Here is a 26,869-nt window from a genome sequence, read left to right on the forward strand (position 1 = left end):
CTACAGCGGCGACCTAGCGTAGCATAGTGCAAGGCCACGCGGACATCGAGACAGCGTACCAGTCGGTGTGCCCTGGGTGTGCCATTCGTTCTGGCGATCACTACAATGCTACTCCACACCACACATCAGTCATTCGTTCACTCGCAATGTAAATAATTTAAATATAATAATCTTTCGATGTACTAAAACTAGTTTTTTCTTAGTTTGCCATATGAAATTGTGGAAAAAATTTCCAGAAAGACATTTTAAATTATTCAAATTTAAGGGCCAGTGATTGTGAAACTGTTCAGTTTGCTGTGGATTTTTCTCCAAATCTACAAAATAATCAAGCCCACTTTGTACTCCATATATGTATTCGGCTAACGTCTCGCACATATAGTGTCTCACAAAGTGGGCTTTCGCCCATTATGGGTTGGCAGGTTTTTCATTAATGTTTAAATAATTCCTGATTAGAACAATTCTTAATAATTTTTGTGGAAAAAAAAAATCTTTGTTGCTATGAACACTATGCAATCGGGCATACTGATTGGTCAAGAAGTACTCCATAGAATTTATAGGTTAAAATTGTCTTTATTCAACCCCACAAAAAACAGCATCATTGCATTAATTAGAAGGAGAGGAGGGTTACATTGTAAAATATTACCGACTCGGAGATATTTTAGATTTATTTATAAATTTATTGTTGTAAGCTTTTACAAATTAATGAAAATTATTTAAAATACCAGTTTTATTTCATCGTATTACTAGTTATTATATTAATCTAATATTTACACCACAAGAACACATCCCCTTAAACCCAATATTTAATGTCCAATCAAGCAAACAGTAACATGTTTTGATATTAGGTACATGTGTCGAAGGTTATGAATAATGTCGCTGTCAATTCTATCCGATTCAAACACCATATGTTATTTTTGTAAATAACCCCTCACAATTGGCACCTTGACAATGTGCAAACCAAAGCCTGCATGAACCAAATATTTCATTAAATATTACTTGTTTTTCATGTTTTTAGTTTCAGCATCTTTTAAGACTCTTCTCAGTATCTTGCCACTTGCTGATTTGGGGATTTCTTCAACAAATTGAACACCTCCTCGCAGACGCTTATGAGGAGAAACGGTTTCTGGAAAAAAGATGGCATAATATGAATGAATGAATAATCGTTATTTCAATAGGTAGTGGTGAATGAATGAGTTGATCAGGAAGTAAAAAAATCCAAATCGAACAAAAATATCTAAAAACAAACTTGTAACAGGCTGAACTACAGAATATAGTGAATGATATTAAACAACTTTTTCTTTTCAATAGGAGAAAAACTGGTACAAAATCCTGGTACACTCACGTCAGATTTCAGGGAGTACTTATTAATTCTTTTTTGTTTTTGTTTTGACATCCTCTAACTAGGACCTGAGTTAAAAATATGATCATAGCATTGAATATGAAAAGGATATGATATCAGTGTTTTTATTTTATTTAAGATTCTCGAAACTAAATTATGTACCCTTTATACTACATTATAAACATGTGTTTCTCAAAATGGCATATTCCCAGATTACTAAAATCAAATTTTAGAAATTGTGTTGGCATTGGAAATTATGGTTTAGTCCGAATTTAGTTCTATCTGTTCTATAAACTGTTTGAAATGGTTAATGTAAACCAATTTGTATCATCTTAGTTAGTATGATTTATTTTTTATCAATATGGGTTTAGTCTTTTACCTACTAGAGCAAATTTGTCTGCATTTTTTTCTTTAATATATTCTTCAATATTTCTGGAAATAACCCTTAGGTTAATTTATGAGCCAACAGACACTGCAATTTGAGTCAAAGTTTTACTCAAACAAAAAGTTTGGCTATTTTTGTCTAAAACTTTTGAAGGAAAGAAATGCAGACTTTAAACGTGACTATTTTGTGAACTTGTGATGAAAACAGGGAGCTGGTGGTGAAAAGGATAGAAAACTTCACAGTACTAGAATCTTATGTGTGAGCCTCACTCGGTAAAGGAAAGTAAACTATTTGACTGTTGGTTATTTGAAAAGCCTCATTGCATCAAAACATTATGGAATAAGAAGGCTGCCTTAACAGGTGTTAAATAGTTATTTGACATACAGAAATAAGTTTGTTTCTGATTTATGTAAATGATGTTCCCACATATTAATTTTAACATTTTAGAATTGCTTTTAAATAGTTTATTTGGACTGTATTCCAATATTCCTGTATGATAGATTTTATGCGACATGTATTGTTTACATTTCAAATAAAATATATTCTCCATCAATGTAGACAAGCATGCCTTCACGCTTTTCTTACAGTCAGAGAAAAAGTATAAATTATCTGTATACATCTAAATATACATGTTTTTTTCATTATTATTAACACTGAAATAAAAAATATTTTCTGTGTTTTAATTTTCTACTGGTTAAACCAACTGTCTGATTCAAATAGTGCTTGATTACCACTATTTTCAGACTTCTTTCACATGTTTGTACGAAAAAAAATGTCTTATGTATAACATTTCTACACCGAAATAAAGAAGATTTAGTTAATATTAACAAATAATTAACAGTTTACCTTCTACAAATTTGATCACTTCTCTCACTGTAATTTGATCAGTTTTGGGTACGATAAATGCTTTAGGAAGTTCCCCAGCATCATCATCAGGTATTCCGATTACAGCCACATCTTGAATCTGAGGATGAGTCAATAACAGAGCTTCCAATTCTGCTGGTGCAACCTATAAGTAACAAGAAATCATACATTATGAATGTTTCAACCTAAGAGAAAGCAAATTCAAAAAAAAACATCTGCCTCACAGATATCAAAAATAAGTAATGTTTACATATACTGTATAATTATGCATTTCTAACCCATTTTCGGGCAATTTTGTTGTTGTTTTTTGTTTTTGTTTTGTTTTTTTCTTCTAGTGTATGTTTTTTTTTCTGATTGTTTTTGACATAGAATGACAAGCATGCTTTATTGTACATGTGATCTACGTCCATTTAAGAATACAACTTCAATAAAGACTATTATTATTATTATAATAAATCTTTTGGCACATTTGATAAGCCTGCATATTATAATAGGGTTATAAATGGTATGATGTTTTTTTTTTCTCTAGTAATATAATTGGAACAGGCAATCACCGCGCTCTGTAATTATCTTCCACCAAATATGTTAATTTTCCCAAAGAGGTTTCATTACCAAAACTTATCGTAATATCAACTGAAAATTAAATTAAATGCTTTTCAAGGGATTTCCACTTTTTAACTTTCAACCAATATCAACTGAGGCTTTCTAACTAAGATGCAGTATTTTGATTGGCTACTAGAATATGTAATCAGTATGGGCTGTATTCTGATTGGCTATTAAAATATGTAATCAATGTATGCAGTATTCTGATTGGCTACTAAAATATGTAATCAGTGTATGCAGTATTCTGATTGGCTACTAGAACATGTAATCAGTATGTGCAGTATTCTGATTGGCTACTAGAACATGTAATCAGTGTATGCAGTATTCTGATTGGCTACTAAAATATGTAATCAGTATGTGCAGTATTCTGATTGGCTACTAGAACATGTAATCAGTATGGGCTGTATTCTGATTGGCTATTAAAATATGTAATCAGTGTATGCAGTATTCTGATTGGCTACTAGAACATGTAATCAGTATGGGCTGTATTCTGATTGGCTATTAAAATATGTAATCAGTGTATGCAGTATTCTGATTGGCTACTAGAACATGTAATCAGTATGGGCTGTATTCTGATTGGCTATTAAAATATGTAATCAGTGTATGCAGTATTCTGATTGGCTACTAGAACATGTAATCAGTATGGGCTGTATTCTGATTGGCTATTAAAATATGTAATCAGTGTATGCAGTATTCTGATTGGCTACTAGAACATGTAATCAGTATGGGCTGTATTCTGATTGGCTATTAAAATATGTAATCAGTGTATGCAGTATTCTGATTGGCTACTAGAACATGTAATCAGTATGGGCTGTATTCTGATTGGCTATTAAAATATGTAATCAGTGTGTGCAGTATTCTGATTGGCTACTAGAACATGTAATCAGTATAGGCTGTATTCTGATTGGCTATTAAAATATGTAATCAGTGTATGCAGTATTCTGATTGGCTACTAGAACATGTAATCAGTATAGGCTGTATTCTGATTGGCTATTAAAATATGTAATCAGTGTATGCAGTATTCTGATTGGCTACTAGAACATGTAATCAGTATAGGCTGTATTCTGATTGGCTATTAAAATATGTAATCAGTGTATGCAGTATTCTGATTGGCTACTAAAATATGTAATCAATGTATGCAGTATTCTGATTGGCAACAAGAATATGTAATCAGTGTATGCAGTATTCTGATTGGCTAATAGAATATGTTATCCCAGTGTATCAACATATAATTGGTAGATTAATTATATATTAAGTTATTAGAAAGTGGACCATTTGAAATTATGGGAGATGAAGATGGTATAGAAAAACAGCAAATTATTTGTTTCTTTTGTTCAGTTGTTATCAACATTGTTTTGTTTTGTTTTCAGGATAATCTTTCTGTGATTATTGTTTGGCTTTCTATTAAATTTGTGGGTTTCATTAACATCTTTCTCTATAGTATCTTCTATAAATTTTAAAATGTAGAATTGTTATTCAATATTTTTTCTGTGTAGACTTTACCCCTCTCCCGACAAAATTATCGCCTCACCCCTCAGCATGTACAAATTATTAAACTATTTTGATTGTTGACAAAAAAAAACACCCATGTATTCATACCTGGAAGCCTTTATATTTGATCAGTTCTTTCAATCGGTCAACAATATAAAAGTGACCATCGTTGTCATAGTGACCAATATCACCTAGGGCAAAACAAATTCAAAAATTTGCACTCACTTTCCTCATAATGATACATTCTGAGTTCAGATGCAACCTGGTTTTAATACCAAAATAGGGCTGTTACAGGCCATCACACTTGTATACATTTTGCCTGCATGTGTGAATTTTCATAGTGACTTGGTTGGCCAGAACCAGCCATTCACACCTGAAGATAAAATAACAGCATTGTTCACTGCGGTTATTAAATATTATACATCTGTCACCGCAACGCCATAAGTTACAGCGTGTCGTAATTTTGCGGTATTTTACAGGGTATTTTCATCCTACCATATTAAGAAATGCGAGATGAACCGCTGTCACACTAGTGATCAGAATAATGTTCGAATGATGCACATGGAACTTAGTGGAAGGCGAATAGGTGAGAGTGCCAACTGACCAAGGCTAAAATTAAGCCACTGTATAATGTTATTATGAAGAAATAAAATGTCACAATGTACAATTGTATTACCAGTATATAACCATCCGTCTTTTACTGTCCTGTTTGTTGCTTGTATATTATTTAGATAGCCTTTCATGATCTGGGGTCCACGGAGGCAGATTTCACCATCTTGACCAGCTGCAAGATTTTCTCCTGTCTTAAGATCAACTACCTAGTACAACAATAATAAAATAATTTGAATAAAACTGTATGCATCATGACAGTGGTTGTATGTGTATGTGTTGGGGTTTATTAAATAAATGTAATGATGACTGCTTTAATTATGCATGCTTTGCAGAATATTCTTGGAATGCTTAGTTCTATTATAGCATGTAGCAGAAATTTTACAAAAGGCAACAATAATTTTACTATTATAGTAAAATGAAAGGGTCAATGTGGAAGTGAGTGAGTCAACAATGGAAGTGAGAGAGTCGACAATGGAAGTGAGAAAGCCAACAATGGAAGTGAGAAAGCCAACAATGGAAGTGAGAAAGCCAACAATGGAAGTGAGAAAGTCAACAATGGAAGTGAGAGGGTCAACAATAGAAGTGAGAGAGTCAACAATGGAAGTGAGAAAGTCAACAATGGAAGTGAGAGAGTCAACAATGGAAGTGAGAGAGTCAACAATGGAAGTGAGAAAGTCAACAATGGAAGTGAGAAAGTCAACAATGGAAGTGAGAAAGTCAACAATGGAAGTGAGAAAGTCAACAATGGAAGTGAGAAAGTCAACAATGGAAGTGAGAAAGTCAACATCTGAAGTGAGAGGGTCAACAATGGAAGTGAGAGAGTCGACAATGGAAGTGAGAAGGTCAACAATAGAAGTGAGAGGGACAATAATGGAAGTGAGAGGTTCAACACTAGAAGTGAGAGAGTCAACAATGGAAGTGAGAGGGTCAACAATGGAAGTGAGAGGGTCAACAATGGAAGTGAGAGAATCGACAATGGAAGTGAGAAGGTCAACAATAGAAGTGAGAGGGACAATAATGGAAGTGAGAGGGACAACAATGGAAGTGAGAGGTTCAACACTAGAAGTGAGGGGTCAACACTAGAAGTGAGAAGTTCAACAATGAAAGTGAGAAGTTCAACAATGGAAGTGAGAGGTTCAACAATGGAAGTGATATGGTCAACAATGACAGTGAGAGGGTCAACAACGAAAGTGAGAGGGTCAACAACGAAAATGAGAGCTTCAACAATGAAAGTAAGAGGGTCAACAATGAAATTGAGAGCTTCAACAATGAAAGTGAGGGGTCAACAATGAAATTGAGAGGGACAACAATGGAAGTGAGAGGTTCAACACTAGAAGTGAGGGGTCAACACTAGAAGTGAGAAGTTCAACAATGAAAGTGAGAAGTTCAACAATGGAAGTGAGAGGTTCAACAATGGAAGTGATATGGTCAACAATGAAAGTGAGATGGTCAACAATGAAAGTGAGATGGTCAACAATGGAAGTTAGAGGTTCAACAATGAAAGTGAGAAGTTCAACAATGGAAGTGAGAGGTTCAACAATGGAAGTGATATGGTCAACAATGGAAGTGATATGGTCAACAATGAAAGTGAGAAGTTCAACAATGAAAGTGAGAAGTTCAACAATGGAAGTGAGAGGTTCAACAATGGAAGTGATATGGTCAACAATGAAAGTGAGATGGTCAACAATGGAAGTGAGAGGTTCAACAATGGAAGTGAGAGGTTCAACAATGGAAGTGAGAGGTTCAACAATGGAAGTGAGATGGTCCACAATGGAAGTGAGATGGTCAACAATGGAAGTGAGATGGTCAACAATGGAAGTGAGAGGTTCAACAATGGAAGTGAGATGGAAGCGAGAAGGTCAACAGTGGAAGTGAGAGGGTCAACAGTGGAAGTGAGAGGGTCAACAGTGGAAGTGAGAGGGTCAACAGTGGAAGTGAGAGGGTCAACAGTGGAAGTGAGAGGGTCAACAGTGGAAGTGAGAGGGTCAACAACAAGGTGAGAGGGTCAACAACGAAAGTGACAATAGGTGTAAAATGACTTGTACCTTGCCTAGTGTGTTTGGTAATAACGGTCCAACGGAACCAGGATGAAATTCTTCAAATCGGGAACAAATATTTGTAGCAGGACCAGTTTCAGTTAATCCATATCCTGTCAAAACATTATATTGCAAGCAATAAAGACCTTACAAAAATTACCTTTAGAGTTTGATAAATTAAATAAATTCAAGAATGCAAATTATTTATTAAGTGCTTCAGATAATGAACATACTTCTGTATAACGTTCATATGGTGTTGTATCAATAAATTATCATTATTACAAAACTACTGATCGTCAAACGAGGACTTAATGTGAAGTGTACATAAAGGTACATAATTGGAGATATTGCTCTGGAACAGCATTAATTAAAACAAAATGGCCACTGATCAGCCATTTTTAAATGGATCGTCGAACAAACATATATGTGACATGATGAATAATGAATATATAAAATTTGAACATAATCAGTCAAAGCATGTCAGAGATATGGCACTAAAACTGCATTTATTAAAACAAAATGGCCGCCAGTCGACCATTTAAAATCCGAACTGGATAACAAAATGATATGCATCACGATCCCATAATGACAATGTACATTTATACATACCTAGTTTTAACAAAATCCATTTGTAAATATAGCCAGAAATGTTTGATTTTGATGATTTTTCAGCACAAAAATTGTGAAATTGATGTGCATATGTAGTTTGAATATAATCCGTCCAAGATACAGGGCAGGACACATGCATGCACACACGCACACATGTACGCATGCAAAGTGGTCAATCCATAAGTGTTGTATAACTTATCTTTGTGCATATGATAATATATAGTATACCATTTATGGATACAAAATCAAGGCATTAATTGATGTATATGCACTTTACCTTGTCTCACAATTAGATTTTCATTCTTTAGTTTTTTCTTGAGTTCAGTTACATGTTCGGCACCAAGAGGTGCCGCTGCACTCAATATATTTACTAGACTAGACAGATCATACTGATCAACCATTGGGTGTTTTATTAGAAACAAAATTATTGGTGGAACAAGCATCCCTTGTGTTATCTGCGAAAAAAAATATACAAGATGATGAGAATATGGTGTCCCAAGCCTCATTTTGAATTCAGAATGTTGGGCGCCCTCAACGTAATATTAATGTGATGGATGCTTTGGATTCAGAAAACAGGCATACGACTGTAACAGTAAATACAACAGTGCCTCCATGCATTGATCACTTTGAATTCACAAAACAGGCATACTAATGTAACAGTAAATACAACAGTGCCTCCATGCATTGATCACTTTGAATTCACAAAACAGGCATACTACTGTAACAGTGAATACAACAGTGCCTCCATGCATTGATCACTTTGAATTCACAAAACAGGCGTACTACTGTAACAGTGAATACAACAGTGCCTCCATGCATTGATCACTTTGAATTCAGAAAACAGGCATACTACTGTAACAGTAAATACAACAGTGCCTCCATGCATTGATCACTTTGAATTCACAAAACAGGCATACTACTGTAACAGTAAATACAACAGTGCCTCCATGCATTGATCACTTTTAATTCACAAAACAGGCATACTACTGTAACAGTGAATACAACAGTGCCTCCATGCATTGATCACTTTGAATTCAGAAAACAGGCATACTACTGTAACAGTAAATACAACAGTGCCTCCATGCATTGATCACTTTGAATTCACAAAACAGGCAAACTACTGTAACAGTAAATACAACAGTGCCTCCATGCATTGATCACTTTGAATTCACAAAACAGGCATATTACTGTAACAGTAAATACAACAGTGCCTCCATGCATTGATCACTTTGAATTTACAAAACAGGCATACTACTGTAACAGTAAATACAACAGTGCCTCCATGCATTGATCACTTTGAATTTACAAAACAGGCATACTACTGTAACAGTAAATACAACAGTGCCTCCATGCATTGATCACTTTGAATTCACAAAACAGGCATATTACTGTAACAGTAAATACAACAGTGCCTCCATGCATTGATCACTTTGAATTCACAAAACAGGCAAACTACTGTAACAGTAAATACAACAGTGCCTCCATGCATTGATCACTTTGAATTCACAAAACAGGCATACTACTGTAACAGTAAATACAACAGTACCTCCATGCATTGATCACTTTGAATTCAGAAAACAGGCATACTACTGTAACAGTAAATACAACAGTGCCTCCATGCATTGATCACTTTGAATTCACAAAACAGGCATACTACTGTAACAGTAAATACAACAGTGCCTCCATGCATTGATCACTTTGAATTCACAAAACAGGCGTACTACTGTAACAGTGAATACAACAGTGCCTCCATGCATTGATCACTTTGAATTCACAAAACAGGCATACTACTGTAAGAGTAAATACAACAGTGCCTCCATGCATTGATCACTTTGAATTCACAAAACAGGCATACTACTGTAACAGTAAATACAACAGTGCCTCCATGCATTGATCACTTTGAATTCACAAAACAGGCATACTACTGTAACAGTGAATACAACAGTGCCTCCATGCATTGATCACTTTGAATTCACAAAACAGGCATACTACTGTAACAGTAAATACAACAGTGCCTCCATGCATTGATCACTTTGAATTCACAAAACAGGCATACTACTGTAACAGTAAATACAACAGTGCCTTCATGCATTGATCACTTTGAATTCACAAAACAGGCATACTACTGTAACAGTGAATACAACAGTGACTCCATGCATTGATCACTTTGAATTCACAAAACAGGCGTACTACTGTAACAGTAAATACAACAGTGCCTCCATGCATTGATCACTTTGAGTTCACAAAACAGGCATACTACTGTAACAGTAAATACAACAGTGCCTCCATGCATTGATCACTTTGAATTCACAAAACAGGCATACTACTGTAACAGTGAATACAACAGTGCCTCCATGCATTGATCACTTTGAATTTACAAAACAGGCATACTACTGTAACAGTAAATACAACTTACAGTGCCTCCATGCATTGATCACTTTGAATTCACAAAACAGGCATACTACTGTAACAGTAAATACAACAGTGCCTCCATGCATTGATCACTTTGAATTCACAAAACAGGCATACTACTGTAACAGTAAATACAACAGTGCCTCCATGCATTGATCACTTTGAATTCACAAAACAGGCATACTACTGTAACAGTAAATACAACAGTGCCTCCATGCATTGATCACTTTGAATTCACAAAACAGGCATACTACTGTAACAGTGAATACAACAGTGCCTCCATGCATTGATCACTTTGAATTCACAAAACAGGCATACTACTGTAACAGTAAATACAACAGTGCCTCCATGCATTGATCACTTTGGATTCAGAAAACAGGCATACTACTGTAACAGTGAATACAACAGTGCCTCCATGCATTGATCACTTTGAATTCAGAAAACAGGCATACTACTGTAACAGTAAATACAACAGTGCCTCCATGCATTGATCACTTTGAATTCACAAAACAGGCATACTACTGTAACAGTAAATACAACAGTGCCTCCATGCATTGATCACTTTGAATTCACAAAACAGGCATACTACTGTAACAGTAAATACAACAGTGCCTCCATGCATTGATCACTTTGAATTCACAAAACAGACATACTACTGTAACAGTAAATACAACAGTGCCTCCATGCATTGATCACTTTGAATTTACAAAACAGGCATACTACTGTAACAGTAAATACAACAGTGCCTCCATGCATTGATCACTTTGAATTCACAAAACAGGCATACTACTGTAACAGTAAATACAACAGTGCCTCCATGCATTGATCACTTTGAATTCACAAAACAGGCATACTACTGTAACAGTAAATACAACAGTGCCTCCATGCATTGATCACTTTGAATTCACAAAACAGGCATACTACTGTAACAGTAAATACAACAGTGCCTCCATGCATTGATCACTTTGAATTCACAAAACAGGCATACTACTGTAACAGTAAATACAACAGTGCCTCCATGCATTGATCACTTTGAATTCACAAAACAGGCATACTACTGTAACAGTAAATACAACAGTGCCTTCATGCATTGATCACTTTGAATTCACAAAACAGGCATACTACTGTAACAGTAAATACAACAGTGCCTCCATGCATTGATCACTTTGAATTCAGAAAACAGGCATACTACTGTAACAGTGAATACAACAGTGCCTCCATGCATTGATCACTTTGAATTTACAAAACAGACATACTACTGTAACAGTAAATACAACAGTGCCTCCATGCATTGATCACTTTGAATTCAGAAAACAGGCATACTACTGTAACAGTGAATACAACAGTGCCTCCATGCATTGATCACTTTGAATTCAGAAAACAGGCATACTACTGTAACAGTAAATACAACAGTGCCTCCATGCATTGATCACTTTGAATTCACAAAACAGGCATACTACTGTAACAGTAAATACAACAGTGCCTCCATGCATTGATCACTTTGAATTCACAAAACTGGAATACTACTGTAACAGTGAATACAACAGTGCCTCCATGCATTGATCACTTTGAATTTACAAAACAGGCATACTACTGTAACAGTGAATACAACAGTGCCTCCATGCATTGATCACTTTGAATTCACAAAACAGGCATACTACTGTAACAGTAAATACAACAGTGCCTCCATGCATTGATCACTTTGAATTCACAAAACAGGCATACTACTGTAACAGTAAATACAACAGTGCCTCCATGCATTGATCACTTTGAATTCACAAAACAGGCATACTACTGTAACAGTAAATACAACAGTGCCTCCATGCATTGATCACTTTGAATTCAGAAAACAGGCATACTACTGTAACAGTGAATACAACAGTGCCTCCATGCATTGATCACTTTGAATTCACAAAACAGGCATACTACTGTAACAGTAAATACAACAGTGCCTCCATGCATTGATCACTTTGAATTCACAAAACAGGCATACTACTGTAACAGTAAATACAACAGTGCCTCCATGCATTGATCACTTTGAATTCAGAAAACAGGCATACTACTGTAACAGTAAATACAACAGTGCCTTCATGCATTGATCACTTTGAATTCACAAAACAGGCATACTACTGTAACAGTAAATACAACAGTGCCTCCATGCATTGATCACTTTGAATTCAGAAAACAGGCATACTACTGTAACAGTGAATACAACAGTGCCTCCATGCATTGATCACTTTGAATTTACAAAACAGACATACTACTGTAACAGTAAATACAACAGTGCCTCCATGCATTGATCACTTTGAATTCAGAAAACAGGCATACTACTGTAACAGTGAATACAACAGTGCCTCCATGCATTGATCACTTTGAATTCAGAAAACAGGCATACTACTGTAACAGTAAATACAACAGTGCCTCCATGCATTGATCACTTTGAATTCACAAAACAGGCATACTACTGTAACAGTAAATACAACAGTGCCTCCATGCATTGATCACTTTGAATTCACAAAACTGGAATACTACTGTAACAGTGAATACAACAGTGCCTCCATGCATTGATCACTTTGAATTTACAAAACAGACATACTACTCTAACAGTGAATACAACAGTGCCTCCATGCATTGATCACTTTGAATTTACAAAACAGGCATACTACTGTAACAGTAAATACAACAGTGCCTTCATGCATTGATCACTTTGAATTCACAAAACAGCGTAACCTACAAATTTGACAATTATTATCATTATTACCTTATATTTTTCAATGAGTTGCAAGAAATGTTGAGGTTCAAATTTTGGCATCGTGACTAGTTTAGCTCCTTGACTTAATGCATTGGCAAGAACAGCAACCATTCCATAGGAGTGATAGAATGGTAAAACACATAGCATAACATCATCAACTGACAAATCAAGTATGCCTGGGGTTCTGAAAATTAAATAAACTTGCGTTATTGTCATAATGACATGAAGGACAAATATCCTGGTTTAAAAATCTCAAACATTTTTTGTTCCGCAATTTGTTCAATAGCGACCGAGTATCGGGTATTGGTTCCTTGCATGCGACTTACATACCACTATAGGCACAGCTATAAGTTACAGCGTGCCGCAGTTTTGCGGTATTTCATGGGGTATGTTCATCCTACCATATAAGGAAATGCAAATTCTAAATAATAAATAATAAAAACAAACATGGCTGCCACCAGGGTTTGACCGGACTCCATACAAAAACGTTTGCTGATTCTGTTCCAAACTTTTTGGACTTGCGCATTCCCATGATGGATCCTTAGACGGAAAAGATGTATAACAAGCTGCCTGTCGGCTGAGATAGCTCCGCTGTTAACAATGCACAATGCAATTAAAAAACTGAAGATATCATTAGAAAATTAACAATATGTATAGTATCAAAACAATCAGACAATTGTTTTCAACAAGAATTAAAAAATATCACTTTTCACCAAAAATATTCATCAAAATTAGAGAATTGAAGATAGCACCACGAAAGGAACAAATCTGAGAGAGGTCCACATGTAGTACCTATATATGTAATATCAAAGCAATTGGACTTGCGGTTTTTAACAAGAAGTCAAAATTATCCCTTTTTACCAAAAATTACCAAAATATTCACCAAAAATAGAGAATTTGAGATATAATGTCATATTATGTACTGAATGTTTTATTACAAGGCATAATATCAGGCATTAAATCGGTACGACTAACCTCATCTGATGGAGATTGCAAACCATGTTTCTATGTGTCAACATCACACCTTTCGGTAAACCAGTTGTACCGCTTGAATACGGTAAAGCAACGACATCTTCCGCTGGGTTAATTCGAACATTGATAGGAAACGCTGATCCGTCATCCTCCATTAAGTCAGCGACAAAAGATCGACATCCTTCCATGGATTCATCACCAATCACATACAAAGCCTAAAATAATGAGAAATTTATAACAAAACTGATCAGTCATCATGACATGAAACAGTTTCCAATGTAAGATAAAATTACTTGGGGAAAATTTTGTGTTTCATCATTGTAAAAGTCTCTATATCTGAATGATGACATGTTTCGTAAAACTATGAATAGTTTTATTTTCTTAAGCTGGCATAGTATGGCTAATGAAAATTGTAATTTTGATAACTTTTGAGGGGGGTGTTCAACTGAGCACTCATTGGTTGAGTACATTATATAGGAGACCAGGGGAGGTTTTGGCTTATTTGCCATCTACAAATGTCCTTAATGATTCACTAGCCACATGTTTTTTAAATTCTATGTATGAAACACAATTTAGCTGCCGACTTTCTTGATTGAGCCATTTGGTTAAAATCTTGGAAAATAACTGTGAGAGTACATTTATACTCATGTCCCATATAGTATGGAGTTTACATAATGTAAATACAATTACAAAATGTATACTAGAAATGCTATCAATTCCAGGGTCTGGATCTTCCAGTTATGTTTATACCAAATCCATTCATTAGATCCATGATTTTCTAAAAATGTTGAAATACTTTACCATTTTTTTTTACTAGAAAAACTACGAGCCAGTCATCTTGGAACAACTTGAAATGAATTCATGTCAATAGTTGTGACATGATGACATAAGTGTATTAAGATGGAACGATATCAGTGTGGACATGTAGCGGGATGGAAACTGAACAGCAATTTTAAACAAGCAGCCTCTCGACTGAGATAGCCCTGCTGTTATCAATGCACCTTTCAATTAAAGAACAGAAGATATCATTAGAAAATGAACAATACACACTGTATGTATAGTATCAAAATTAGAGAATTGAAGATATCATCATGAAATGAACAAATCTAAGAGAGGTCTACCCAAGGTACATATAGACCAAGTATCAAAGCATTCAGGCTTGTAGTTTTCAAGAAGAAGTCGAAAAAGTAAAACATTGACACGGACGACGACGAACAATCACTCATATGATAAGCTCTGCTCGACAAAGTCGACAGCGGAGCTAAAAAAATGGCCATTTTGAACCTGACCTGTATCGCTAAATTACATGTAGTAAAAATACACCAGATGGCATTCTGTTAGTGTATACTTACCTTAATCCCAGACACCCTGTGCTGCCTATCTGGTCTTATCAGGCAACTCAGATGGCATTCTGTTGATATATACTTACCTTAATCCCAGACACCCTTTGTGCTGCCTGTCTGGCCTTACCAACCAACTCAGATGGCATTTTGTTGGTATATACTTACCTTAATCCCAGACACCCTTTGTGCTGCCTGTCTGGCCTTATCAGCTAACCCAGATGACATTATGATGATGTATACTTACCTTAATCCCAGCCACCCTCTGTGCTGCCTGTCTGGCCTTACCAGCCAACTCAGATGGCATTCTGTTGATATATACTTACCTTAATCCCAGACACCCTTTGTGCTGCCTGTCTGGCCTTACCAGCCAACTCAGATGGCATTCTGTTGATATATACTTACCTTAATCCCAGACACCCTTTGTGCTGCCTGTCTGGCCTTACCAACCAACTCAGATGGCATTTTGTTGGTATATACTTACCTTAATCCCAGACACCCTTTGTGCTGCCTGTCTGGCCTTATCAGCTAACCCAGATGACATTATGATGATGTATACTTACCTTAATCCCAGCCACCCTCTGTGCTGCCTGTCTAGCCTTACCAGCCAACTCAGATGGCATTCTGTTGATGTATACTTACCGTAATCCTGGACATCTTCAGTACTGCCTGTCTGGCCTTACCAGCCAAATCAGATGACATTATGATGATGTATACTTACCTTGATCTCAGACACCCTCTGTGCTGCCTGTCTGGCCTTACCAGCCAACTCAGATGGCATTTTGTTGATATACATGTATACTTACCTTAATCCCAGACACCCTTTGTGCTGCCTGTCTGGCCTTACCAGCCAAATCAGATGACATTATGATGATGTATACTTACCTTAATCCCAGACACCCTCTGTGCTGCCTGTCTGGTCTTATCAGGCAACTTAGATGGCATTCTCTTGATATATACTTACCTTAATCCCAGAGACCCTTTGTGCTGCTTGTCTGGCCTTACCAGCCAACTCAGATGGCATTCTGTTAATATATACTTACCTTAATCCCAGACACCCTCTGTGCTGCCTGTCTGGTCTTATCAGGCAACTCAGATGGCATTCTGTTGATATATACTTACCTTAATCCCAGACACCCTTTGTGCTGCCTGTCTGGCCTTACCAGCCAACTCAGATGTTGTTATCATCCATTGAGCACCGGAATGTTTAAGTTGAGTAGTTAGTTCATCTGAAATAAAGCGAAGAAACACAACATATTAAAAATGCACGTCACTTTTTATGTAATGACTCTTCGTGAACGTTATAATCAGGAAAAATTAAAAAGTGCTTTACAGAGTCATCATACAGCACGTGTTTTAATTTTATGGAGACAAACAATGCTTTTACACACTTTGTATACATTGTCTATGGGTCCCATATCAAAGACAATGACTGTAGTGCTTTAAATTATTATTGGGGCACATTCAACTAAATGACTAACCAATCAAAAGTGACGTTACAAGTCACAAGTTCTAATTGCTTGGCAAATCCTGGTGGAGAGTTGTGTGAATGTGATTTGTATTTGTATTTGACGCAACTTATTTCGTAATTTTATTTCCCCCCAAAGATGTAATATCCCCCTCATTCTGTCACATGGTGAATTAAAATTGTCATTTGCTCTTTTTTCCGAAGAGGTGCTTGGGTAAGCGAGTTGAGGACCCTGGACGCTAACGCAATCCAAGTGTGATAGGACATGTATCCTAACATGTATAATTTGAAGAGAAAACATGTCAATGATACATTTTGAAAAACAGGATCGCTGCAGTTGCTCATTTTAGATTTAAACACGAAATAAATCATCCTGGGCATGTATCTCAACATGTATAATGTTTGTAACTGACAAATCCCGTCCTGTACCACATTTTCAAAAAAAACACAAAATGGATACCAGTCGGCCATCTTTGATCTAATTATGGAATAAACAGACATGGACATGTATTCCAATATGTACTATACATGTGCCAAATATGAATGAAAATGACAAACAATGTCTATAATACAACGTTTCCAAAAAACAAGATGGCTGCAAATCGGCCATCTTTGATCTGATTGGAAACAAATAGTCATAGACATGTATCCTAACATGTATACATTTGTACTTCATTCGAACAGGGACAAAAAAAATGGCCACCAGCCGACCAATTTGAATCAAATTATGAAACAAAATAACATGTCTCATTAGTTTGAACGAAATCAAACCAGGTATGCCAGAAATACTGATTGATTGATGGTACAATAAATGACTGCCAGCCAGTCATCATGTATATCAATAATGTCATCTTGTTACAACATTGGAACACATCAAGAAAATATAAAATAAAAGTACACACACTTTTTGGAAAAATTACTCTAGTCATCCTGAACACAAACAATTGTTAACGATGATGACGATGGGGCTGCTGCCAGACAGACAATCTGTACCTTCTCTTTTATTTCATTAGAGGCAAGGCAAAAACAAGGTCACCACCAGTTGCCCATTTTCAATCAAATTACAAAACTAAGGTGATGTTCATGATGTTCATAAAAATTTTAAATAAAATTGGCAAAGGCGTGACTGAAAATGACAACTGTTATAAATAACAAAAATGGCTGCCAGTTGGTCTTAAACAAAAAGCAAATCAATATGCATCAATGACAGACAGACTGTGGAATATTAATGTCATACGATCGCAAATGATCGCGGGCACACAACAATTGATGGATTGAAATTTCACATAAATAAGAAAAACATACATACAAACAGTGTACACTGGATTTGCAGGGGATACGGTTCCTCCAATAGATGCAATGCCATAAAATGCAACAAAAAATTCTGGCAGGTTTGGTAGGTATAAAACGCACACGTCTCCTTGGTGGAATCCAGCTTTAGTTAACCCACTTCCACATCGATAAACAAGGTCTTTTAATTGCCGGAAGGTGTACGACTTACCAGTTACCCCATCAATCTGAAACGTATTAACAAAGAGTTATGCATTACTATGGTAACTGGATGATGGATGAAGAAAGCAGCATACACAGTCAAACATTTCTGAGAAGATTGACCTTGAGAGTTTCTATGTTAAGAAATTATTTCAAAATAGAGTCTGGTGACACCAGATGCGATCAAAGAAAGCTTAGAAAGAACTCCTGTGTGTTGAGAGTATTGGAGACACATTAAAATTAATTCAAAATTTGAGATTTGCTTTTTAAACAAGAAGTTTGGCAACTAATTTTTGTCTGCCATTTGAGATGCACAACATAAAAACAATGTGATTCACATTATCAAAATTTATAATACATACAGAAAATATATTTGATTTTTCATCCATGGTTTTCAGTCTTTTAGTTACAGAGCACCTCTGCGATGAATTCAATTTAAAATCTGATTTTTTTTAGATACCAGAAATGGGCTAATAATAAATAATCAAGTATGTTTATCAACATTAAAATAATCATGTCTTTACCTCAATGAACCAAATGAATTATTATACAAATTATGCTATTATTATGCATAGATTTAGGTGTGTATATTGTTTCAGGGTGCACATGTACAGAGTTTCATTATAATATGATGATTAATCCTAACTAAATTAGTGGAAAGCTGAAAAGTTAATTATTATGCAAATTAGGTAATTATTATAAATGTATATAAACCTAATTCTAATTTGATCATCACATTGTGTTAGAGTACATAAGATAAATACTAGTTGTCACAGACCATCTATGTACAAAGTTTCATTGAAATGTGATTAGAACCAAAAATTATGATTTATTATGCAAATTAGGTAATAAATATGATCTGATTTTAACCCAAAACTGAGCAGGTCTGTGCATTGTTCTAGTGCATCAATGCACCAAGTTTTATTGAAATGGAATAATTAGTACCGGTACATGTGATATCAGTGTAAAAGCTTAAAATTGTCTAATTATGCAAATTAGGTAATTAATATGCACTGATTGTAACCCAAAACTAATCAGGTCTGTGTATTGTCCTAGAACATCTATGTACCAATATTCATTGAAATGGGATAATTAGTACTTGCGATATCAGTGTAAAAGTCAAAAATTAACTAATTATGCAAAATAGTTGATTAATATGCACACATTTTTACTTAAATTGTGTGGTACATTGTGTGGTTTTTGGGGTGGTACTTTGTGTGGTACTTTGTGTGGTACATTGTGTGGTACATTGTGTGGTTTTTGGATGGTTTTTGGGTGGTACATGTACATTGTGTGGTACTTTGTGTAGTACATTGTGTGGTTTTTTGATGGTTTTTGATGGTTTTTGGGTGGTACATTGTGTGGTACATTGTGTGGTACATTGTGTGGTACATTGTGTGGTACTTTGTGTGGTACTTTGTGTGGTACTTTGTGTGGTACTTTGTGTGGCACATTGTGTGGTACATTGTGTGGCTTGTGGGTGGTACTTTGTGAGGTATATTGTGTGGTACATTGTGTGGTACTTTGTATGGTACTTTGTGTTCATGGTTTTTGGGTGGTACTTTGTGTGGTACATTGTGTGTTTTTTGGGTGGTACATTGTTTGGTTTTTGTGTGGTGCATTGTGTGGTACATTGTGTGGTACATTGTGTGGTTTATGGGTGGTACTTTGTGTGGTACTTTGTGTGGCACATTGTGTGGTACATTGTGTGGTACATTGTGTGGTACATTGTGTGGTACTTTTTGTGGTACACTGCGTGGTACATTGTGTGGTACATTGTGTGGTTTTTGGGTGGTACTTTGTGAGGTATAGTGTGTGGTACATTGTGTTGTACATTGTGTGGTTATTGTGTGGTACATTGTGTGGTTTTTGGGTGGTACATTGTTTGGTTTTTGTGTGGTGCATTGTGTGGTACATTGTGGGTTTTTTAGGTGGTACTTTGCGTGATACATTGTGTGGTACATTGTGTGGTTTGGGGTGGTACATTGTGTGGTTTTTGGGTGGTACGTTTGGTGGTACATTGTGTGGTTTTTGGGTGGTACTTTGGGTGGTACTTTGAGTGGTACATTGGTTGGTACATTGTGTGGTTTTTGGGTGGCACTTTGTGTGGTACATTGTGTGGTACATTGTGTGGTTTTTGGGTGGTACTTTGCGTGGTACTTTGCATGGTACATTGTGTGGTACATTGTGTGGTACATTGTGTGGTACATTGTGTGGTACATTGTGTGGTTATTGGGTCGTACATTGTGTGGTGCATTGTGTGGTACATTGTGTGGTACATTGATATCTAAAGACTACTACAATAAACTATGGAATCAAGACAATAACAGAGAGAACTCAAAACTACGGACATACAGGCAAATAAACAATGAAATTAAACAAGCACCATATTTAACTAAATTAAATAAACTCCATGATGTTGAAACACTAGCAAGATTACAGCTTAGTTACCACAAATTACAGATTTAAGTAGGAAGACATACTCGTCCAAAAACACCACTCAGCAAGAGACTATGCAAAACATGCAATGTATTAGAGGATGAAATCCACTTCATTACATCTTGTAAAGCTTACTCTTCTGAAAGAAAGACTCTTTACGATGAATTTAACATAATATTTACTAATTTACATGAGATGGACAAAACAGAAAAATTCAAGACAATCATCAACGCATCAGATATACATTTACTGAAAACACTAATCCAATACATTGATAATGCAAACTTGAAAAGAAGCATTTAGTAACTTTCTTTGTTTTTTTGATACTATAATTAATCTGTGTTCATGTTTATTAATTTAACTTTATTATTCAGAGCCCAAAAAAGATTGTAATTTCTTTACGGTGATAATAAAGTATTATTGTATTGTATTGTGTGGTACATTGTGTGGTTATTGGGTCGTACATCATGTGGTTTTTTGGTGGTACTTTGTGTGGTAATAATAATAATCATCTTTATTGTTATCATATCCTCTATGGGACTTTGATTGAAGAATACAATAAAGGTATAGCAATGAAAAAAAAATTAAATGAGATTAAAAGAGTATAAAACAAAGGTACCGGTATTAATAAAATATAATAAATGAAAGTAAATGTTTTTATTCATTTAGCAATTTGAGGAGCTAATTTTTTACTACCATTGTTTAGTATTGCAACTATTTTTTCTTTGTCAGGAAGTTTTGGAGGTAGCGTCAAATTTTTGAGAAGCTCATTTCTTTCTTTTTTATAGAGACCGCATTTAAGAAGGAAGTGCTCTTCATTTTCTATTTCGTTTAATTGACAAAACTGACAATTTCTTTTTGAAATGTCAATGTTTTTATGTCTTCCAGTTTCTAATCCTAAAACATGAGCACTAATTCTTAGTTTGGTCATGGATGACCTGTGGAAGGGATTTTGCACAGTTTCTAAATATTTTTCAAAAGTGAATTTTGTTTTTAGATGTCTGTACATGTATGTGCAGACTTTATTCTGATGTTTTGTTCCCTTATTATCATCATACATTGAATCTAAACAGTATGTTTGAAAGTTGGCTACAAGCTTTTCAGAGACTGATTTAGGCAGCTTTTCATCCTTGTAATGGTTTTCTTCCCAAATGTGACTCATGTTTAAATGAGTCAACAGATTCTTTATACCAGATGTCCAATTATAGATGTTTAAATTATCTAAATAAATGCCAAGTCAATAGGCTTCTGAAAGAAGTGTGTTGTTCTTTGTTTGTTTTATTTTACACCAATATTTAATTTTTTGTTTTATACTAGTAATAGCTAATGGATATCTTCCTAGTTCTAGTAGACAAGCAAGATTGGTAGCTTTGCTGTTTACTCTTAAAAGAGATTTACAGAATTTTACATGCAATTTTTCCATAGGTGTTGTCAAATTAAAGAAATCTTTTGCATGGTTGTTGTAATCAGTTGACCATATTTCACTGCAATAGAGCAGTATTGGTCTTACCACAGCATCAAACATTTTTATATGTACTTTTAATGGAACTGCAGTGTCCGAATACAAAATTTGTTTCATTTTGAAATAGTTTTTTAGAGCTCTATTTTTAAGGTTCTCTTGAGCTTTGTGGAGCTTCCCAGTTAGATTAAATTTGATTCCTAGGTAGGCATAGGAGGCTACATTTTCTAATTGCTGGCCAGAGATTGTGAATTTGAATTTATTGAGAACTCTGCCAGATTTGCTGAATATCATAATTTTTGATTTTGTTGTGTTAATTTTTAAATTCCACTTTTTGCAGTATGTTTCCACACTGTTTCTGTAGGCCTAATTTAGATTGTGAAATCAGTACCAGGTCATCAGCATACATCAGGCAGGAAAGGTTATTATGTAAAAGAGTTATTGGAGGATTCAATGTGACTTGTGATGTCATTAACAAATATATTGAAGAGTAGAGGACTTAAGCCATCTCCCTGTCTGATGCCCTTTTTCACAGCAAAGGAGTTAGTGAATCTATTTTTTTTAGCTTAACACAGCTAATTGAATTAAGATAGATTGCTTTAATTACATTGTAGAATTTTCCGGAAATTTGGTATTTCTGTAGTTTATAGAAGAGGCCAACATGCCAAATGGAGTCAAAGGCCTTTTTAAAATCTATGAAGCATGAAAAAATATATTTACCGGTACCATTATTTAAGTATTTTGTTAAAAGTTCTTTAAAAACAAAGATGTGGTCAGATGTGCTAAAATTTGGCATGAAGCCAATCTGTTCTCTCATAATGATATCATTTTCTTTGATATATGTTGTCAACCTTGGTTTCAGGATTGCAGTAAAGAACTTACTCAAACTGTTAAGTAGAGTTATTCCTCTATAGTTTCCTGGTTCAGATTTGATACCTTGTTTAAATACAGGGGTGATCATGCCTAAATTCCAAGTATTTGGAAATTGGTACATCATGTGGTTTTGGGGTGGTACTTTGTGTGGTTTTTGGGTGGTACTTTGTGTGGTTTTTGGGTGGTACATTGTGTGGTACATTGTGTGGTTTTTAGGTGGTACTTTGCGTGATACATTGTGTGGTACATTGTGTGGTTTTTGGGTGTACATTGTGTGGTACATTGTGTGGTTTTTAGGTGGTACATTGTGTGGTACATTGTGTGGTACATGTACTTTGTGAGGTACATTGTGTGGTACATTGTGTGGTACATATTGTGTGGTTTTTGGGTGGTACTTTGTGTGGTACATTGTGTGGTACATTGTGTGGTACATTGTGTGGTACATTGTGTGGTACATTGCGTGGTACTTTGCGTGGTACTTTGCGTGGTACTTTGTGTGGTACTTTGTGTGGTACTTTGTGTGGTTTTTGGGTGGTACTTTGTGTGGTACATTGTGTGTTTTTTTGTGGTACTTTGTGTGGTACTTTGTGTGGTACTTTGGGTGGTACTTTGGGTGGTTTTTGGGTGGTACTTTGTGTGGTACATTCTGTGGTTTTTGGGAGGTACATTGTGTGGTACATTGTGTGGTTTTTTGGTGGTACTTTGTGTGGTACACTGCGTGTGGTACATTGTGTGGTTTATGGGTGGTACTTTGTGTGGTACATTGTGTAGTTTTTGGCTGGTACTTTGTGTAGTACATTGTGTAGTTTTTGGGTGGGACATTGTGTGGTTTTTGGGTAGTACTTTGTGGTAATGTAAAAACACGCTATTTTCATAATTTAATGGTTTCTAGAATTTCCACCAATCACAAAATTGTGCTGTTTTTAGTTCTCAAAAATGTTATCCATCTCAGATTTTTCTACTTGGAACAATGATTTATCTTTGAATCAATGAGAATAAAACCCATTGAACTGATGGTGAATGACAAATGAATGCAACAATCACCTACAACCATAGACATACTTTGTTGTATGCACATGATAACTTTATCAATGTGTGAAGGTAGGATACTTAGTACTATAAATGTTCATTTCAGATTTTGATTACTAACCATGGCATCTCTGTCTCCATAGTGATCAAATTTGGACAAGACAAATTGATGAACTGATAAATCTGTAGGTACTCTGACATCAGGATATTTGCTTCTAACGATACCTAAAACATGATATAAAAAAACTATTAAAATATTAAAAGCATTTATTCTTCGTGCATACTTTGAGGTATTCTCGTAATAATCTCATATTATTATTATAAATTATATATCTAATGTCAATATATTTAATGCACAACAAATGTATGACTTTCTTGTTCAAAACTTATTTTGCAGGTCATTTTTTCGTGATTTAACACCGTGCATGTACGTGAACCTGTGTGGGCCGCAGACATAGAATACACATCTATTACAATCTGTACAGTCAGAGTTTGAATGCGCATTTGAGATTTGTCACGTAATGACTATTAATATATTAAATGCACAACGAATGTATGACTATCTTATTTGCAACTTATTTTATGTCATTTGTCTTCACGGTTGCATTTTACAATTAACACTTGACACATGTCGTTATTTCTAATGTATAACCACAGGGAACCCAGGAACTATAATCAACTGTCATACGCAGTCTCTATAAGCGGGGGGGTGGGGGGGGGTGTTCGGACTAACCGTTAGGAATTCCTAAATGGAGTCAATTTGTGTAGTTTTCTTGATTTGTTCTGCAGATATCGATAAAATGTAGGTAATGCTTTGGCGAAATTCGAAGGAGCAACTTATATTCTTCAACCTAGTATTTTTTTTAGATTTTATTTTTTATTTTTTTCGTCTGTTTTTTCGAGTTTAAAAAATGTGAGCTGGCTGGAGCCTTCATCCCTTGTCTATTTCTTACACTAGATACCAGCCGATACCCTCCCCCCCTCATAGAGACTGCGTATTACAGTTGATTATAGTTCCTGGGCTCCCTGTGTGTATACACAAATATTATGGATAGGCAATGTATAAGGGATAAATCATAGATGTACTAACAGTACGTCCATGGATACATGAACTACCCCACTGTTATAATGTCTGTATATAACTACAGTTATACTTACCAGTGTTATTTGCAGCACATTTGAATGCTTCTATTAATATATTTATACGTCTCTGTGACTTTGACTTGTCTGAAGACATGGCTAATTTTCCTTAAAGAACAGAACATTTCAAGGCAATAATATTAACATATCGACTGCATTACATTACCAAACTGTTTTAATTATATGATTTATAATATTTTGAGCAAGGCTAAGGTCCTGTGTCGGATCATAGTCGTTCCGTCCCACAGACTCCCATGTTTTGACGCGAATAGATGATCGTCAGGCCCCTGTGTTGAGGGGGGGGGGGGCAAGGGTTATTTTCGTTCAACGTAATTGCAATATTTTTTTGTTCGTACAACGTAAATAGAAAAAATAAATTCCGTAATTCTGTAATCACACGCTAGACGTACAACGTAATCAATCAAATATTTTTTTCGTACACTGTAAAAATGTGTCATTTTTCTCGTACGTACAAAAATTCACATCCAAATAAAAAAATCGTAAAGAATAATCCAGGGAAATTACATTTTAGAAACTGTAAAACGACTAGATGACAGAATTCACTACAAAATTGAATGTCAAGACGTAAAAGGCCCTCTAACCGAATGAAGAGCATTACGAGGGTAATATGCGCATGCGTCTCTTCACATGGCACAGCAATGGTGGAGAATTTGAGTTGGAGAACTCTTCGGACCATTCAATGTTCCATTTGTTAACACTGTAAACTGTAAAAACGTCCTTTTTTCTTCGTAAATTGTGAAAAGCCCTTTTTATTTCCCGTAAAACCGTACCAGCTACCCCCCTTGCCTCCCCTCTGTGTTCTGTAGGTCCTAGCCCTGCGTACAGTGCTGTGTGTAAGGGGACGCGTTTGGTTGATAGATGTCCCCTTACACACAGCACTGTACGCAGGGCTATGTAGGTCCGTACTGCGTAACTTTCTGGTAGTCTCAAATAGAAGGACATGTGTTGAGCTAAATACATCTCACTCATAATACTTACTTACTTACTTACTTACAGAATTAAACACGAGTCACTGTTAGCAAATTACGAAGGGGGACATCGCCAAGCCGAAGGAGACTTCGCACTTTGTACGGTCGTGGTCAATAAGAAAAAGTCCATTGACACAAAGAGCGCCACACGTGGTGGAACAAACAAAAATCGTCGCTGATTGGTGGCGCACTATAACAATCTCAATAACAAGTGATCATTGCTGATCGTTCTAAAACAAACTCCATTTAACAAATACTGTTACGAATTATAGCAAACGCGTTGAAAGAAAATTATTTTGATTGCATTAGTAAAATCAATCATTTCGGGCCAGGGTTTACCCAGTCGAAATCTTTTTTTTTTATAGTTTATAGATGCACAGTGATATATGTATGGACAATAACGATTATTGCTACGTTTACACTAGCCTGACGTGTTGGCGTGAGTAGGGCCATCGACGGCCGAACGGCATCAGACTTCACTGTGGTGAGTTTTGAGCACCGCAGAGGGCGCAACTCACGCGACCTCATCGTTTACAAGGCAGCGTTCTATCGGAGCCGAAATACTG

The 26,869-nt window shown here is 35.7% G+C and overlaps 1 protein-coding gene across 2 annotated transcripts; it reads right to left on the minus strand.

Annotated features, from left to right (window-relative positions):
* Positions 1-550: 550 nt before the first annotated feature.
* Positions 551-26,445, minus strand: LOC144362337 (uncharacterized). Of its 2 annotated transcripts, none has more exons than XM_085493333.1 (13): positions 26,330-26,445; positions 25,333-25,422; positions 24,296-24,399; positions 18,193-18,400; positions 16,538-16,644; positions 14,079-14,290; positions 13,113-13,287; positions 8,217-8,394; positions 7,340-7,443; positions 5,359-5,500; positions 4,791-4,873; positions 2,571-2,733; positions 551-1,123 (listed from the first exon to the last, which is right to left on the minus strand). In XM_085493333.1, exons 2-13 carry the CDS (start codon positions 25,409-25,411, stop codon positions 993-995), a joined length of 1,686 nt encoding a protein of 561 aa, XP_085349459.1. In that variant the 5' UTR covers positions 25,412-25,422; positions 26,330-26,445; the 3' UTR covers positions 551-992. The 2 variants fall into 2 exon arrangements, with proteins under 2 accessions (XP_085349459.1, XP_085349460.1); XM_085493334.1 differs by lacking the exon at positions 26,330-26,445 and adding an exon at positions 25,840-25,914.
* Positions 26,446-26,869: the final 424 nt, after the last annotated feature.

Source organism: Saccoglossus kowalevskii, chromosome 18 (genome assembly GCF_978046115.1).
Source record: "Saccoglossus kowalevskii chromosome 18, keSacKowa6.1, whole genome shotgun sequence".
Lineage (NCBI taxonomy): Eukaryota > Metazoa > Hemichordata > Enteropneusta > Harrimaniidae > Saccoglossus > Saccoglossus kowalevskii.

Excerpts from the sequence above, each read along its gene's own strand:
- LOC144362337 (XM_085493333.1), bottom strand. The coding sequence starts at position 25,411 with ATGTCTTCAGACAAGTCAAAGTCACAGAGACGTATAAATATATTAATA. Across the intron at positions 18,401-24,295 it reads ATGGAGACAGAGATGCCATG|ATTGATGGGGTAACTGGTAA; the intron begins GTTAGTAATCAA and ends AATACGTTTCAG. Across the intron at positions 1,124-2,570 it reads AGTGATCAAATTTGTAGAAG|AAACCGTTTCTCCTCATAAG; the intron begins GTAAACTGTTAA and ends TCTTTTTTCCAG.